General features: G+C 37.2%; 3 protein-coding genes across 5 annotated transcripts; 1 reads left to right on the top strand and 2 right to left on the bottom strand.

Moving 5' to 3' along the window:
* Positions 1 to 13: 13 nt before the first annotated feature.
* On the bottom strand, positions 14 to 1340 carry LOC125212174 (28 kDa ribonucleoprotein, chloroplastic-like). 2 transcript variants are annotated; one of them, XM_048112263.1, is made up of 5 exons: positions 1139 to 1340; positions 924 to 984; positions 774 to 810; positions 545 to 680; positions 14 to 441 (listed from the first exon to the last, which is right to left on the bottom strand). In XM_048112263.1, the coding sequence occupies exons 1-5, from the start codon at positions 1241 to 1243 to the stop codon at positions 427 to 429; spliced, it is 354 nt and encodes a 117-aa protein (XP_047968220.1). In that variant the 5' UTR covers positions 1244 to 1340; the 3' UTR covers positions 14 to 426. The 2 variants fall into 2 exon arrangements, with proteins under 2 accessions (XP_047968220.1, XP_047968219.1); XM_048112262.1 differs by having other exon boundaries at positions 14 to 680.
* A 2063-nt stretch (positions 1341 to 3403) lies between these two features.
* LOC125212171 (26S proteasome regulatory subunit S10B homolog B-like) lies at positions 3404 to 14631 on the top strand. 2 transcript variants are annotated; one of them, XM_048112258.1, is made up of 10 exons: positions 3404 to 3620; positions 11906 to 12025; positions 12414 to 12550; positions 12653 to 12814; positions 12900 to 12986; positions 13061 to 13147; positions 13235 to 13372; positions 13455 to 13646; positions 13712 to 13810; positions 14103 to 14631. In XM_048112258.1, the coding sequence occupies exons 1-10, from the start codon at positions 3419 to 3421 to the stop codon at positions 14175 to 14177; spliced, it is 1299 nt and encodes a 432-aa protein (XP_047968215.1). In that variant the 5' UTR covers positions 3404 to 3418; the 3' UTR covers positions 14178 to 14631. The 2 variants fall into 2 exon arrangements, with proteins under 2 accessions (XP_047968215.1, XP_047968216.1); XM_048112259.1 differs by lacking the exon at positions 3404 to 3620 and adding an exon at positions 11034 to 11216.
* Positions 6690 to 9931, bottom strand: LOC125212170 (probable receptor-like protein kinase At2g21480). The gene is made up of 2 exons (XM_048112257.1): positions 8912 to 9931; positions 6690 to 8610 (listed from the first exon to the last, which is right to left on the bottom strand). Exons 1-2 carry the CDS (start codon positions 9923 to 9925, stop codon positions 6874 to 6876), a joined length of 2751 nt encoding a protein of 916 aa, XP_047968214.1. The 5' UTR covers positions 9926 to 9931; the 3' UTR covers positions 6690 to 6873.
* Positions 14632 to 15932: the final 1301 nt, after the last annotated feature.

The following is a 15932-nucleotide window of genomic DNA, read 5'->3' as shown; positions in this document are numbered from 1 at the left end:
AAAAAAAAGGAAGAAAAAGAGGGAAGTGGGAGAGAAGAGGGAGGGAAAAAAAACACACACAACAACCATGGGAGAGAAAGGAACCGTGTGGATCAAGTTCTATCTACGTCCCTGATTGTCGATGTATTGATCGCCGATCGCTCAAACCTTAATAAATTGAGTAAGCACTTCCCACCCATCGTCGCTTCTACTTGAAAAATAAATTTAACGATATGTGAAAGAAGTAGAAAAAACACAATTCGAAGTTGTCGGCCGGCGTATGAACCACGGCGGTTGAGACGCCGATTTCTGATGGCGAGGTCTGTGATGAGGTGAGGATTTATGAAGGGTTTTTCCAGTGTTTGATACCCGTCTAGCGGCCGTTGAGAGCTGCAAATTGCGCGAACATGGCAGTTCCCGAGTGCTCTTCGATGGCTTGAGCTTCTTCTACAGGAGCTCTGCCTCCAAAATGATCACATATTCACGTGACAGGGAGAAGACAAATAACTAACACATCAACGTAAAATTTTACATATAAGAGCATGTTGTTCAATAACATACTCACAAGACCTTGATTCCCTTTAGCTCGACGTTGCTCAAGTGGAGCACGATGTGTAGCTAGTTTAGCCACGATCTTTCGACCACCAAGAGTTGAACCATTTTTCAGCTCAACAGCACGATTAGCATCTTCAACAACAGCACTTTGTGATCAGATCATAAATCCAGTACATATATTAGTCACGCCTTGTGCCAGTTCATACAAATGATCACTCCAAAATCCAAAAGCGACTTACAATTGAACATAGCCAAATTCTCGGTGTTCAGTTGACCCTAGCATACAAAAAAAGTGCAATGAGAAGCATAAATGTAGAAGTAAAAAATTGTTTAAGCTAGCATAAACCATACAAGTATCAATTTAAAAAAAAATAGCTCAAGTGGCATACTCTTCTTCATAACCATAAAGCACCGTCGTATTAGTCCAACTTCACTGAACGCTTCTTCCAACTAATGCCAATACGATAAGAGATAAGATTAATAGCTACGGAGTATAACTTACGGCATTTGCTACAGAAATATTAACTACAGTAATACTATGTGATAACAAATACTATTACAGGAAACAAACAAAAGAGCAAGAAATCAGTATATGAGAAGCTACCTGAGCGTTAGTTAATGAAAACGGCAAATTAGCAACGAAAATGGTTGAAGGGGATTGCTGATTTTCGCCTCCGCCTTCGCCTTTCTTACTCTTGTTTTTTCCCATCGCTAATTCTACTTGATAGACGAAACGAGGAAGAAGTAGAAAAAATAGTCACAGTTCGAAGCTGTCGGGTGTCGCTATTATGTGGATTTATATGATGGTATATGATTATATATAGGTGCATACATATGAGACTATAAGATGTTGAGTACGATTATGAAAGTTATAGATTATATGCATTTCAAAATATAAAAACGAACCTTCATGAAGAGGAGGAGGAGGTACCCCTTATGGGTTATGCGCTAAGATAAGAGCTATACATGAAAAAAATGTGTGGACATGTGGATTGCCAAAAATGTGGTATGATTTGGATATATATGCCCTAATATGGATATGTGTGTGCTCGAGATCGAGCTATATACATATGAAATGTGATGCAATTGATATGTGCGCCCAAGTGAATGCCAAAGATGCCTCATCGATATCGATATGGAATTGATTGGATAATGTAATATAAAGAAGTATATAACATAGTTTGATATATGTGTTTACCCATTATACTAATTATATTATTGAATATAGAATATTGCGTACTCATTGGCAGTGTAATGTGCAATCACGAAGTATTAGTTGACGTTCGGATATGTGTGGGTGATGATATTGAAAAGAAATGAAATTTGCTTCAATTACGTGATCTGATAATTTGTCGAAATAAGCTATTCGTATGTTGTGTTCAAATTTGTAGGAAATGATTGTTGATATATGAAATATGGCGTGATTGGAGGATATGATATGTGATATATACAGTGTGTTGGAATGAAATGCTATGTAACTATGGTGTGACGGGAGGACATAATAGATGATATATGGTGTGATTGGAGGATAAGATATGTGATATATACAGTGTGTTGGAATGAAATGCAATGTAATTATAGTGTGACGGGAGGACATGATACATGATATATAGTGTGATAGGAGAAAATGATACGTGATACGTGGTGTGGTGGAAGGAATTACTATGCGATATGTGGTGTAATGGGAGGAATTAATATGTGATAAGTGGTGTGATGGAGATTTGATCGGTCCTATGCGGGCGTAGTACCCGTGTGTATCCTAAAAAAAATACTTGAGAAGAATGGGAGCAAAATATATGATGATATATTTATTTTGATACGTTAGAATATCATTCTTCGGTACATGTGTTCAGATATGTGGGACTGTTGATGATAACAGTGTGTTTTGATATGTGAGAATGTCGTGATCGGTATATGTGTTTCGGTATGTGATAAGATAATATTTGTGATACGTATTCGTGTGTTATGTAGATAAGATTATGACGTATTCCTTGAATAAACTCGATAATTTTTTTTTTCATACGCTATTGCCAAGTTGTACGCTTTTAATATGAGATGATATACGATTATGACTTCGATAAGTTCCAGGAAGTCAAGGTTAGACTTAATAAACAATAACGTTATGGGAGGTTATAAATATTAAATGATGTTATAAGAAAATATGAATGTTGTGGGAAAAAAAAAATTTAAAAAAATATGAGATTAGATGACATAATATAGTTAATGTGTATAGCTATTTTAATGACATGAAATTTCGTGGACGAAATTTTTTTTAGGGGGATAGAATTGTAACATCCCAAAAAGAGGTCTAAAAGTAAACCAACTATTCTGAAATCAGATATGTGGAATTATGCCATTTAGTAATGAATGTAAATGTGTGAACTAATAATATAGTACAATAAGAATGCTTTAAAAAAATATATATGTTTGTTTGAATAGGAGGTTGAAATAAATTACTCGAGTTATTTTAATCTGTAACTTTAGCGAAATCGGAATAGTTCGCTTCATTGGTATACTACTACATTAGGATGAAATCGAAGCGGGTTCGACTATTTCTTATTGATTCCTGTCAAAAAGGAACAATTGGAATGGAATAGAAAGCCCATCATTTTTTTTGCAAATCAATCTATTTTTATGTTATTTTGTACTGTACAATTCTTTTCTTTGTGGAATCATTTTCCTACGAGAGGGAAGACTCTAGTTTCCATAATTCTATATGATGGATGCATATTTTTGATTAAATATTATCTTCTCTAATATTAGGTATTGTAGTAATCATGTATAACATGTACAAAAACCATGATTGACATATTTTTTAATAGTAAGTTATTTTCAAGAAAATCTAGAACATGCATGAGCTTTGTCTTAAATAGTGCCAAGTGTAATGTTGATAGCGATATATATCAATGAGTCATTGGTTAAAAAAAAAAAAAGAAGGAAGAAAAAGAGGGAAGTGGGAGAGAAGAGGGAGGAAAAAAAAAAACACAGCAACCATGGGAGAGAAAGGAACCGTGTGGATCAAGTTCTATCTACGTCCCTGATTGTTGATGTATTGATCGCCGATCGCACAAACCTTAATAAATTGAGTAAGCACTTCCCATCCATACTACTTTTATAGCAAGAAAATTAGTGAAACTTTGAAATGAGGTTTGCATAATTATGGTTAGATTTTGATGGAGTACAAGGGTGTTTGGAATGTTGATTTAATTCATGAATATGTGATTGATGAGTAAGCTTTAAGAATGTTTTGGTCGATCATTTAGAACCTATTGAATTCTAGCATAAAGATTACACGAAGAATGAATATATTGCTTAGGGTTTATGTTTTTTTATGATTAAATCTCCAGGCTTGATTAGATGTATGGTTATTGTGATGATTAAATATAGGTGGAAATAGAATTTGATGTAAAGGTTTGAATTGAATTAAATCCCCTGTTTTTCAGTGATCTATTCCGAATTATTTGGCATGTGTAGAACGGTGCAAATTCTGGTTTAACAATTTTTAAAACAACTTTGATGAGTCTAGTAGAACTCTTAATATTATGGAGAATTTTGGAGTTCCTTTGCTGTATCAATAAATTGTTGTAACACTACAACTATAAACTGTCGTAGTTTTAATAATGTGTACCGTTTTCGTGCATCTTATAATTAATCAGAGTACTTAAGACAGGAGGAAACTTAATTAAACAATTTTCGAATAAATTATAAGGTGCTCCCCGAATTTTTCTAAAGAATTGATGAGAACTTTCACTATCTATAACAATTATGTAGAAAATGTTGACGGAATTTGTCCAAATTTGATAGTCTATGGGAAAATGATTATAGCTACTGAACCATTTCCAATTGTGAAATCAATCTAGTTGGATTATAAAATGTCTAAAGCTTTTCTATTGAATATAGAATGTATACAACGAATCGGTCCAGTATGGTTTTTATATTAGGAAGGAAAAAGGAGGTGTTACACAGGCCTGCTTAATCGGTTCTCCGGTTTTCGGGTATCCGGAATCGGAACCGGAACCGACCGGGTAATTGAGGAACCGGGAACCGGTTTACCGGTTCCGGTTCCGATACCGGTTCTAATGTTTCAAAAAAGTTCCGGTTCCGGTTCTACCCGGAACCGAATAATAAATCAATTTTAGATTTTTAATTTTAGATTCTAATAATATTATGAATATCAAATATAAATATACTACATAACTTTCCCTAATAAATAATAATATTATAGGATCTTAGTCTTACGGTAAGTTTAACTAAATTACTCCTATTTATTATCTTATTGGAGTATTGGTTGTATACTAGTTAGTATTTTGTTGTGTTGATTTTATATATTAGGTATTTATTGAATTATTATTTTTAGGTATTGGAATATTGGATGATAAATATTATTATCTTGTTGATTTGTATTTTTGTGTGTTTATTTGAATTTTTAGGTATTAATTGCTATATTTCTAGATGTTGAATTATTTAAAAAAAAAACGAAAACTATAAATCGGATCCGGTTCGTAACCAGAATCGGTCGGTTCTTACCCGGTCGGTTCCGAAAATTTGTAACCGCGTACCCGGTCAAACCGGACCGGATAGAACCGGAACCGGCCGGTTAAGCAGCCCTAATTTTGGGCTTATAATTATACTACTAATAATTTATGGGCTTTTATTAATATACAGAATTTAATCTTGATTGTTATATTTATATTTAAATATATTAATTTAAGTAAATATGTTGAAATTACTTATAAACATATATTTATAGTCCATATATACAATTTATAAGTATATTTACTAAAAATATATAGTTATAATTGAGTTGATTTTGATGTAGATTTTACTATATAAGATATTATTATTTGACCAAATTTCTTTTTTTATGCTATTTAAATTATTATGTTTATGAATGTTATCCTGTATTGAATTTAATTTTGATGAAAGTAAATTTATTAATTGTGAAAAGACTTTATTTTTTTATTCGTTTGTTCATGTCCGCTTTATTCTTAAAAAAACATGCTTTTAGTAATAAACAATCATGTTATGATTTTAAGAATCAATTTATAGTTGAACTATAAAATCTTAATTAATGTCAATTTTTTGGAGTAGTTATATGGATACCTAATTTTTCTTTTAAATATAAAAAGTACTAGTCATTAAATAATCAAATAAAATTAAAATTAATAATCGTATAGTATCTTTCGAAGAAATATATTATAGATGAAATACCTTATTTAATTCCAATATACATATATTTTTAAGTATATTATGACTCGATTATATATCATACTTAAACTCATTTATTTTAGTGACAAAATTTTGATTTGCAATATGTGGTATGTATAATTGTATCTTAGACGAAATTTTGAATAAAATGAAATGTATTTGAAATTTAAATAGTTAGGGCATCTACCATTGTGGATGGCCGCCCTAAACCTCATCCATTACACCCACCCTATGTATAGTCTGGACTATAGTCCGCGCCATAGGGGGCACCTGGACTATAGCGGGCACCTGGACTATAGCCTGGCCTATGATTATCTAATAGTATTTTTTTTGTTTTGATCCATATTTTCCATTATATAAATACACATTATTTTGTCTTCATTTCTCAGGCTTTCCAATCTCTTTCCCCAACTTACTTCCTATCAAAGAAATTTTGTCACGTAACTGTTGAAATTATATTTTTTAGTATTGCGCGTTGGATCTTTTCGGCTTTTTAATAAACAAAGTTTTCCATATTGTGGTCTTAAATTTATGTCTAAATTGTGTGAGTAATTTTTGTTTCTACTCACAAATTACAAATGTATTAAATTTTGTTTCGAATATGATATTTTTTGGATAAGGACTAGAGGATCGTTCTTCTTTTTTTTTATAAAGTATATATAATGATATATTTTTTTAATTATGTACACTTTGTATTCATTAGCCAAAAAAATTTTAGTCCGTGCGTAGCGCGGGTGCTAACACTAGTTTTATTATAAAACTAATATATAAAAGTAGGACCCATAATCCACTATTTTTTTCAACTTACTTTCCATTATATTTCTTAAAATCCGTGTCGGGTCAAAGTGGGACAAATTTTAGGGGATGGAAGTTGTATATGTTGGTAATGTACTTAAACATAGTAACTGAGTGTATATAAAAACTAAAGATGATGGGACTGCAATGGATAAAAAGATAGTTATAGTTGTATTCCCCTCATGACAATATTGGTTTCATATTGCAATAATCAACAGCTTATACAACCAAAATGGTATAGAATAGATGATCTTTTCCACTTACACACGGCATGCACTGATAAAACCATTGTAGTAGTAGATGAAATAAAATTTATAACGAAGGATCTCGTGACATCTAGCGGCCGTTAAGAGCTGCAAATTGCGCGAACATGGCAGTTCCCGAGTGCTCTTCGATGGCTTGAGCTTCTTCACCAGGAGCTCTACCCTCCTCAATTGTTGACGGCGGAATAATATCTGCTGCAGTTAGTGGCGCAGGCTCAGGCACCACCGCACAAGCAGGCGCGTCTTCCTCTTGTGTAGAGACAACAACGTGAGGCGAAGATGGGGTTGCTGCCACGTCTCCATGTTCCTGCAACCAAGACTCCTGCATCTGAAGCGAATACTCCAAATTCCATAGCACATCGCCCATGGTGGGCCTGTCCACTCCGTACTCCGCCAAGCATTTCTCAGCAGCCTCGGCGAATTTGGCCATAGACTCGGGGCTGATGTGGTCCACCAATGTTGGATCTATGATCTTTTCGAGGAGGCCCTTCCTCTTCCACTGCATTGCCCATTCAGCCAGGTTCACCTGCTCCCTGGGCAATGCAGGGTTGATGGCTGGCCGGGCGCATAGCGCCTCAAATAGCACGACCCCAAAGGAGTATACGTCCGATTTATCTGTAAGTTGTTGTTTCCTGAAGTACTCAGGGTCGAGGTAGCCGAAGCTGCCCTTGACGGCCGTGCTGACGTGAGTTTGCTCGGCTCCCGGAGCGTCCTTGGAGAGGCCAAAGTCGGCCATCTTGGCCACGAGGTTCTCATCCAGGAGAATGTTTGTGGTCTTGACGTCGCGATGAATGATGCCCTGAGATGCGCCTGTGTGGAGATAATGCAGACCACGGGCAGCGCCGATGCATGCCTCGAGCCTCTGTTTCCATGATAATGTGGGAAGATCCTTGCCATAGAGATGGTCTCTGAGAGGTCCGTTTGCCATGAATTCGTACACCAGGATCATCTCAGCGTTCTCATCACAGTAGCCAATCAACGAGACGAGATGGCGATGCCTGAGCTTCGACAAAATCTGGATCTCTGTCTGGAACTCGTTGATCCCCTGCTCCGACTGCGGATTGCCCCGCTTCACCGCCACTTTCACCCCGTCGTCGATGGTTCCGAGATACACGTTTCCGAAGCCACCAACTCCGATGATGCCAGTGGATTCCCAGTTGTTGGTCGCCTCCTGCAGCTCGGCAAAAGAGAAATATCGGCCTAGACCCATGTTGGAAGAGAAAACCTGGCTTTTTCTCGAGCCTAAAGAAGTCTTGCTGCCCGACAAAAAGCTCGCATCTCCCGCGTGAATGGGCAACAGCCAAGAAGAAAAGCTATTCTTCTCTTGCCAATCCCGAGGTCTCTTCTTCCACTTCACCGCCATTGCGCCTAATCCGATGAACGCTCCGAACATCATTGCGAACCCCACTGCAGCAACCGTTCCGTTGACGCCGCCACTGAGCCTTTCACCGTTGACGCCAAACTCTCCATCCAAACTGCCTACGGAATTGTTCATCTTGAACACCTCAATGCCGTTGAGAAGGGCATTTTTGGTGCCCACGTTTTGGCCCATCGGCCCTACTTGGACTGTCAATGGATCCATTTCTGTAACCATACTTGAGTTCAACACGAAGTCCGCGAAATAGGCTGCGGTCAGGCCGCCAGCCACTGTCGACAGATCGAGTCCGGTGATGGCGGGCTTCCCGTTCAGGTACACGTTAAAGTAGAGCTCGTTCACAGCCTTGCTCACGATATCGGCAAAGTGGAGGCGAATGAAATATTGGAATGAGTGGTCGACCTTCATTCTCCATGTAATGTTGAAACTGGGAACCTACAAAAATAATGCAAACATTTAATCAATTTTTTCTTTTGTAATCAATTTGAAATTGTAAATCCTAGATAATTAGATTTAGGTAGAATAAATCCACAAGCTTTTGCTTTTAAGTTACTCCATTCATATCTTAAAAATTATGCATATTCTATTTTAGTGAACATTTTTCTTTTTGATAATATGAGATTTATTCTCTGTTACAATACTTTTATCATTTTTTTCTTTTCTGTTGATCTCTCTCACTTACTAATTGTACATCCCGTTCAAAAGTTTATACTTTAAGGGAGTATAAAAACGTCACCTGAACGTTGGCGTCCGCCATTTGGGTGGCGGTGGCATAAACCATTGGTGGCGCGATGAGTGGCGACTCGCCCTCGGGGTAGGTAATCACGTTAGGTTTAACGGAAGCAGCCGATCCCATGAATTTGGGATCGAGGTATGGCTGATCGGGCTCCCAATTCCGCCCTAGGGTATCATTTTGCGCCGTGATCAACGGGCCGCCAGAGTTAAGACGGTAAGCCGTCTGATAAGCCACGTTCGCCAACCCGGAATAATCACCCTTAGGGAAAACGGCGGCGGCGTTATTGCCGAGCAAGAGATCCGGCGCGGACGTAAACTCGATGGCGCTGACGTAAGCAAAGCTGCCCGAGTCGGGCGTGAAGGCAACCGAAAATCGCTCCGTCGTAACGTTGACGAGAAACTCCCGCATGCTCCACGTGGCACTCGGGGGGTTCTCGAAGCTCTGTATCAACACGAGGCGCTCCGTCGTGACCTTGAATTTAGCGGTCTTGAGATCCTTCCCGATGTTGTTCTGGACCGGGGCGAAATGCAGCCGGATCCAGTGCCACCCGGGTCGGGCCACGTGGAAAGTGTACGTCGCGACGCTCTCGAACACGCTGGCAGTATTGTAGATCGGCGAGGGCACGGTCGGGTCGGGCTGCGCCGCCGCTGCAGCAATCGGTGTGCCGGTGTAGGCTAGAAATTTAGCGGATTCGGGATCGCCGACGAAGACACGGTTGCCGGTGGTAGGGGTGGGGCTGCCGCAATCGAAGAGGTAGTTGTCCGGCGGCGTGAAGGCGCCGGAGTTGGCGGGGGCGTTGATCGGAGCGGAGACTACGGCGGCTGGTAGGGATATTAAGAGCAAGACCAGGAGGACGGCGGCGGGAGGCCGCCGTGGAGGGGTCTCTTCCATGACGCCAACTGGTCCTCCTGGCGGCGGCGAGGGGCGGGGGAGAGGATGAGAGAGAGGGGGGCGGGAGAGTGGATGTGTGAGAGAAAAATTATAAGCATTTCTGCGGATTTGGTTTGTTTTCATTTTTCTCTTTCTTTAACTTGCCGGAAATTCATCATTGCCTCTTATTTCATTTTGGGACTCCGATCTTCATGGGTTGACGCTGGAAGCTATTGCCATTTTCTATTTTTTTGAAGATATAGGTAAGTTTTATTTTTACGTATGGTTAATAGTAATAAGAATATTTATACTACGAATTTTTAATTAATGGGTTGGAATTCTGTATTGAATTTTCAATACTACTTCACTTCACATCTTATTTTTTAGTACCGTCTTTTGCATGATAGTTGTATACTAGTAGCTAGTATTAAAATTTAAAATACATTCTACGAGCTATGATCATGAAAATTTGTACTATGAACTATACAGCTGAGTGAAATTCAAATAATAACTTGTCGTATAGATTGATCGTGACGATCTAATGGTAGATGTATTATTTTTATGATGAATGAATACATGTCATTGAGTGAAATCTCAATTGTTTATAGTGCAGCAGTGAATACGATAACTTTGTAGCGTTCACAAAATAAAAATGTACAAAAACTATATATTACCAATGTTGAATTTATATATTAATCAACATTGACTTTATTAATATCCTTTAAATAACACGTATTCGACAACAAAATTTTTCAAATTCAAGAATAAATTTAGAACATACTCTCTCCTCATCCTTTGAAAATAGACTATATTAGCATTTTCGAATGTCTCTTAAAAATTAACCAATTCCATATAATGAAAAAATTTTCCCTCTAACATGGCAGGTTCATTCTTCACTCACAATACTCAAATCATTTTTTCTTTCTATCTCTTTCTACTTTACCAATTTTGCATTAAAACTTGTATTATTTCACATATGATCTATTTTTTAGTGACAAAGTGAGTACTAGGTAATTTGCACAACTTAGCATGCCCGTCAAAATTCAATGTCCAATCACTTCACATGGAATGATATGCTACATACCTTATGTGAGCACAAAAATATTTAATGATTTTCTATTTTGTTCAATACGATGATATTTATGAAAAGAACAATGTTAAATAAAAATTTATAAGTTTCCAAAAAACCTTTTTAAACCTTAAAAATAAACAAATACTACTAGTAGTACTAAAATTATAAATAGAAGTAAAAAAGCTTTCTCTTTCTTGAGCTGTAAGGCGAGGTGCAGAGATTAGGAAATTTTCGGTATTCGCCTCAGAAAAGAAGCAATGGCAACAACCGAGAACGACGACGCCGCACGCCGCAAATCGGCCATCTCAGATTACCGGAAAAAGCTTCTCAATCACAAGGAGCTCGAGGGGCGCGTTCGATCTGGTTTCCATTTCTTAAACCCTAATTTTTCTGTTGCAAATTTCACGTATCTGCAAACTGCGCTTAATTATCCTACAATTGCGAATACATCTTCAATAATATGACCTTCATAGGATACAATAGCGCGAGCAACGATAATTCGATGCACAAGATTATAGGTTTATGGAATTATCTATTAGAATGTGATTGGGGTCGACCTAGATCAAGGGTTGGTTGGAATTTTGTGGTTTATTAGGTTTAGGAGCATTCTCTAGGGCTTGTAAACAATCGTAATGCACGGATTCACGGGCACAAACACGACTGGATGCATTGCCTTTTGTATTAATAGTTACTTAGTATTAGTATTATATTTAATTTCAGTGCTTTTCAATACTAGTATTAGTATTATATTTAATTTACATGTTTGGAGTGAGTACTTAGTACTTATGCTGAAAGAAGTCTGAGAAGCTAATGGGCAGTTTGGTAGTGAAGATTAATAAATAAAACATGATGAGTTATCTACCATAACTAACTGTTTCTGATTGCAAGAGTATTATGACTCATCTGTATTAATTCTTTTATGTATGTTCATGCGTACTTTATGTGTATATACATGTATTATGCATATAATATTTTGCTTGTTAATGGATCTTTGTTTTCAAGTTTGTGGTCCACTATTTTAATGACCAAAAGAAATCATATGACATGAACAGTAAGGGAGAATTTGAGAGCTGTAAAGAAGGAGTATGCTAAAACAGAAGATGATCTGAAGTCCCTTCAAAGTGTTGGACAGATTATAGGTGAAGTGCTGAGACCACTGGACAATGAACGCTGTAAGACAACTTTTTTACTTTTAGCTTTTGATTTTCAGAAAGACGTGTCTGTAATTTAAGGATTTCATCATTCAAGATTATTTTTCTGACCTTCATCAATGTTGTAGTCATGCTTTATAATCATTTTCATTTGAGAACTGAGAATTTGGAATTTAGTGTCTTCAGTGGTTGGTGTTGTGGATAAATTAACCTAGAATTGCATGACCGCGATGTTTTAAATATTGTATACTAGGGTCATGATGGATGTGCTGAACAAGTTCTCTAAGATTTCTTTGACTTCTTTAGGTGGATTAGGTCACTTTTAGATAATAATTTGTCAGTATATTGTTAATAGTATTAGATTCACATTTATTAAGAAGGGAGAATAACGTCATTATTACTGTTTCAGTGATAGTCAAAGCAAGTAGTGGCCCTAGATATGTGGTAGGTTGCCGCAGCAAGGTGGACAAGGAAAAACTTACAGCAGGCACTAGGGTGGTTCTCGATATGACAACCCTCACAATAATGCGAGCTCTACCTCGTGAGGTACAAATATGTTCTAAAAATTATACTTATGCATCTATTAGAACTCATCGCTGATGGTTCTATTTGAGTTTCTTAGCTCTTACGGTTTGATCTATGTTGCAGGTGGATCCAGTTGTCTATAATATGCTTCATGAAGATCCAGGAAATGTTAGTTATTCTGCTGTTGGTGGTTTGTCAGATCAAATCCGAGAATTGAGAGAATCTATAGAATTACCTCTAATGAATCCTGAACTCTTCATCAGGGTTGGCATCAAACCACCGAAGGTACAGACTCTTAAGAACAAAATCGTTTCTGATTCTGATGCTCTTTGGTTTATTGTTTAACAATTTTCCTGTTTGCCAATTTTAGGGTGTACTTCTCTATGGGCCTCCTGGAACTGGCAAGACATTGTTGGCCAGAGCTATTGCCAGTAACATAGATGCGAATTTCTTAAAGGCAAAAATATACCAGACCCTCTATACTACAGTTTCATATCCTGGTCAACTTCTCACCTGTTTGTAGTCTTGCAGGTTGTATCAAGTGCAATTATTGACAAATATATAGGTGAAAGTGCAAGGTTGATCAGGGAAATGTTTAATTATGCTCGTGATCACCAAGTATGTATTCAATATGTATACTATTTCATCCGTGCATAAGAGATTAAACAAAGGTGTAACTTTCAAAACCACTTTTTCCTTGTGAAGCCTTGCATCATATTTATGGATGAGATCGATGCCATTGGTGGTCGTCGTTTTAGTGAAGGAACAAGTGCCGATCGTGAAATTCAAAGGACTCTGATGGAGTTACTAAACCAGCTTGATGGGTTTGACCAGCTCGGAAAGGTCTAGTTCTAATTCAGGCAAAGCATGAATTTTGTGTAGAATTGACAATTCAGTATGAATATTGATGCATCATTACATGCAGGTTAAAATGATAATGGCTACAAATAGGCCTGATGTTCTGGACCCTGCACTTCTTCGTCCTGGAAGATTAGATAGGAAAATAGAAATCCCATTGCCAAATGAGCAGTCACGAATGGAAATTCTCAAAATTCATGCTTCTGGAATAGCCAAGCATGGAGAAATTGATTATGAAGCCGTTGTCAAACTTGCTGAGGTAAGCTTAAAATGCTTATTTAACTTGCCCTAAAGTGTTCTTTTGCTGACATCCTACCTTTACAGGGTTTCAATGGAGCTGATCTTCGGAATATTTGTACGGAAGCTGGTATGTCAGCAATTCGTGCAGAGCGTGATTACGTCATCCATGAAGACTTCATGAAGGTAAATTATTTCATTTGACATCAAATCTAGACCAGTTAGAAGATATTCATGGCGCATAGTTAAATTTTACTTGGCATGGAATTCTACATTTTGAATATGTTATGCTGTTATCACAATGTGTGAATTTTTTAAGGGTATATGATCTCTTTTTATCTACTGGGTTTTATCCATGCATAATTTGTTCACGAAGGAGTCATCATACATATTGCATTGTTGAAGTTCTTCTCCATGGACTAATGTGTTCTCCAGATTCTTGCAAATAACTTTATATTTCATTCCTCGAATATCACAGGCTGTGAGAAAACTAAATGAAGCTAAGAAGCTAGAATCAAGCGCACATTACAGTACTGATTTTGGCAAGGAGTAGAAGCCGTGTCCTCTCTTGGTAGCAATGCAGTTAGCAGTCGGTATGGCGACTTATTCTCCTTCTGGAAGATCTTTCTTATGAGCTACACGTTTCAAAGCATGATTTATTCATCACTGCATCTTTGTATTGTTTTTTACTTCCCAGCTATCAAATTTCATATTTCGAACCTTCTTATAATCCATTTGATTATGATGTTGGACTTTACATCATGTGTACAAAACGCGCACATCTGTGTGTAGATTTTGTATGCATGTAGAAAGTTGAATGGTAATGAAGCTCATCGGTTGTAGGATGGAATCTGCGGTCTGCAAATATTGAACACATAGCAAGTGTGTCTTTGTCTTGCTTCAAACTGCTGAACTTGTATGCTTGCTGAACTATATCCCCATTTTGTCTCAAGATAATGTATTGAAATTAAGATATTCCACAATAATGTTATGTTAATGTTTCATCATTGAGTTCTTAATAGTAGTACTTAATAGCATGTGAATCAAAGCAACAGCTGAAAATCTACATTCACACGATAACAACGAACATTTACAATGAAGAAGTCATACAGCAGCCACACTACAAATTCTCTAGCAAAGCATAATTGCAAAATGGCCTAAATCGAACAAAACGAGATTGGAAATTGAAGGAAAGGAAAGAATTGAGTAACACTAACGGCAGGCGTTGTTGGAGAGGAGTGTGGCAGTAGAGACGGAATTTGAGGGTGAGCACGATTGATGCGAATGAAGCAGAAGATACATGGGCAGAGAGCTACCCTCAGCTTGCTTTCCTTGAGCTTCTCGCCGGTGTCGTAAATGGACTTCCTCTCCCTCATTTTGAGGTTGGGATTTGGAATTCTTGAGTTTCTTAAACGAAAAGCAATTGGGCAGCCATTAATTAGGATAGAGATTGTGAAACTGAAGCAATGGCGGAAGGAAGGAGGAAGCAAGATTTGGGTGCGATTTCGATGGGAAAAGTTCTCACACTGTTTTGGGATTCGCTCTTGCACAATAGTTTTTTTTTATTTGTTTACAAGAGAGGGCATAGCCCTTAAGAAAGTACTCCAGCCTGTCCAGCTCGAACATATGAGATTCCCAAACGATCGCTCAATAACAAGTTCCGTACCCCAATTGGTGGCTCATCATGTAGGTACATCCTGTATCCCGACCTGACGACCAGCTTGCCAAAAAATCTGCAACTGAATTAGCCTCACGATATACGTGTTTGATACCACGGACCAATTTCTATCACACATACTCCAAATATTTCGAACGAGACTGAAACAACTTCCATCCTCTCTATTCGAGTTAATCATAAAGACCACTGCTTGATTGTCACTCTCGACTTCAAGACTTCGTATTCTGTTGTCCCAGGCAAGCTGCAGACCATCATATATGGCCCATAATTCAGCCACAATTACCGAACGATTGTCCTAAGCTCTTGCACAATAGTTAACTCCATATTTGTTTTCAAATATTTTATTTTTATTTTTTAACTTAGAGTATGAGTATTTCAATTGACATATTTTCATTCGTATTAGTATTAGTATTACTATTAGTATTAGTATTACATTCATAATATTTTCATATGTAATATTTTCATTTCGTTCCTTTATTTTTTTTTAATATCTCATTCCAATTGACATATTTTCTCTTATTTTTAGTGGAGCATCTTCAGTTTTGCACAGAATTTTATATAGCCTTGATTTGAATTGGGGAAATTATAAAGTAGGATAAAAAAATAAAGTACTAATTAATAAAATTAGTA

The sequence above is a fragment of the Salvia hispanica genome, chromosome 3 (genome assembly GCF_023119035.1).
Source record: "Salvia hispanica cultivar TCC Black 2014 chromosome 3, UniMelb_Shisp_WGS_1.0, whole genome shotgun sequence".
Lineage (NCBI taxonomy): Eukaryota > Viridiplantae > Streptophyta > Magnoliopsida > Lamiales > Lamiaceae > Salvia > Salvia hispanica.
This window is presented reverse-complemented; position numbering and strand designations above follow the sequence as displayed.

Excerpts from the sequence above, each read along its gene's own strand:
- LOC125212171 (XM_048112258.1), top strand. The coding sequence starts at position 3,419 with ATGTTGATAGCGATATATATCAATGAGTCATTGGTTAAAAAAAAAAAA. Across the intron at positions 3,621-11,905 it reads CACAAACCTTAATAAATTGA|TAAGGGAGAATTTGAGAGCT; the intron begins GTAAGCACTTCC and ends TGACATGAACAG. Across the intron at positions 13,373-13,454 it reads GGTTTGACCAGCTCGGAAAG|GTTAAAATGATAATGGCTAC; the intron begins GTCTAGTTCTAA and ends CATTACATGCAG.
- LOC125212170 (XM_048112257.1), bottom strand. The coding sequence starts at position 9,925 with ATGAAAACAAACCAAATCCGCAGAAATGCTTATAATTTTTCTCTCACA. Across the intron at positions 8,611-8,911 it reads TGGCGGACGCCAACGTTCAG|GTTCCCAGTTTCAACATTAC; the intron begins GTGACGTTTTTA and ends TTATTTTTGTAG.
- LOC125212174 (XM_048112262.1), bottom strand. The coding sequence starts at position 1,243 with ATGGGAAAAAACAAGAGTAAGAAAGGCGAAGGCGGAGGCGAAAATCAG. Across the intron at positions 985-1,138 it reads TTTCATTAACTAACGCTCAG|TTGGAAGAAGCGTTCAGTGA; the intron begins GTAGCTTCTCAT and ends TATTGGCATTAG. Across the intron at positions 681-773 it reads GAATTTGGCTATGTTCAATT|TGCTGTTGTTGAAGATGCTA; the intron begins GTAAGTCGCTTT and ends CTGATCACAAAG.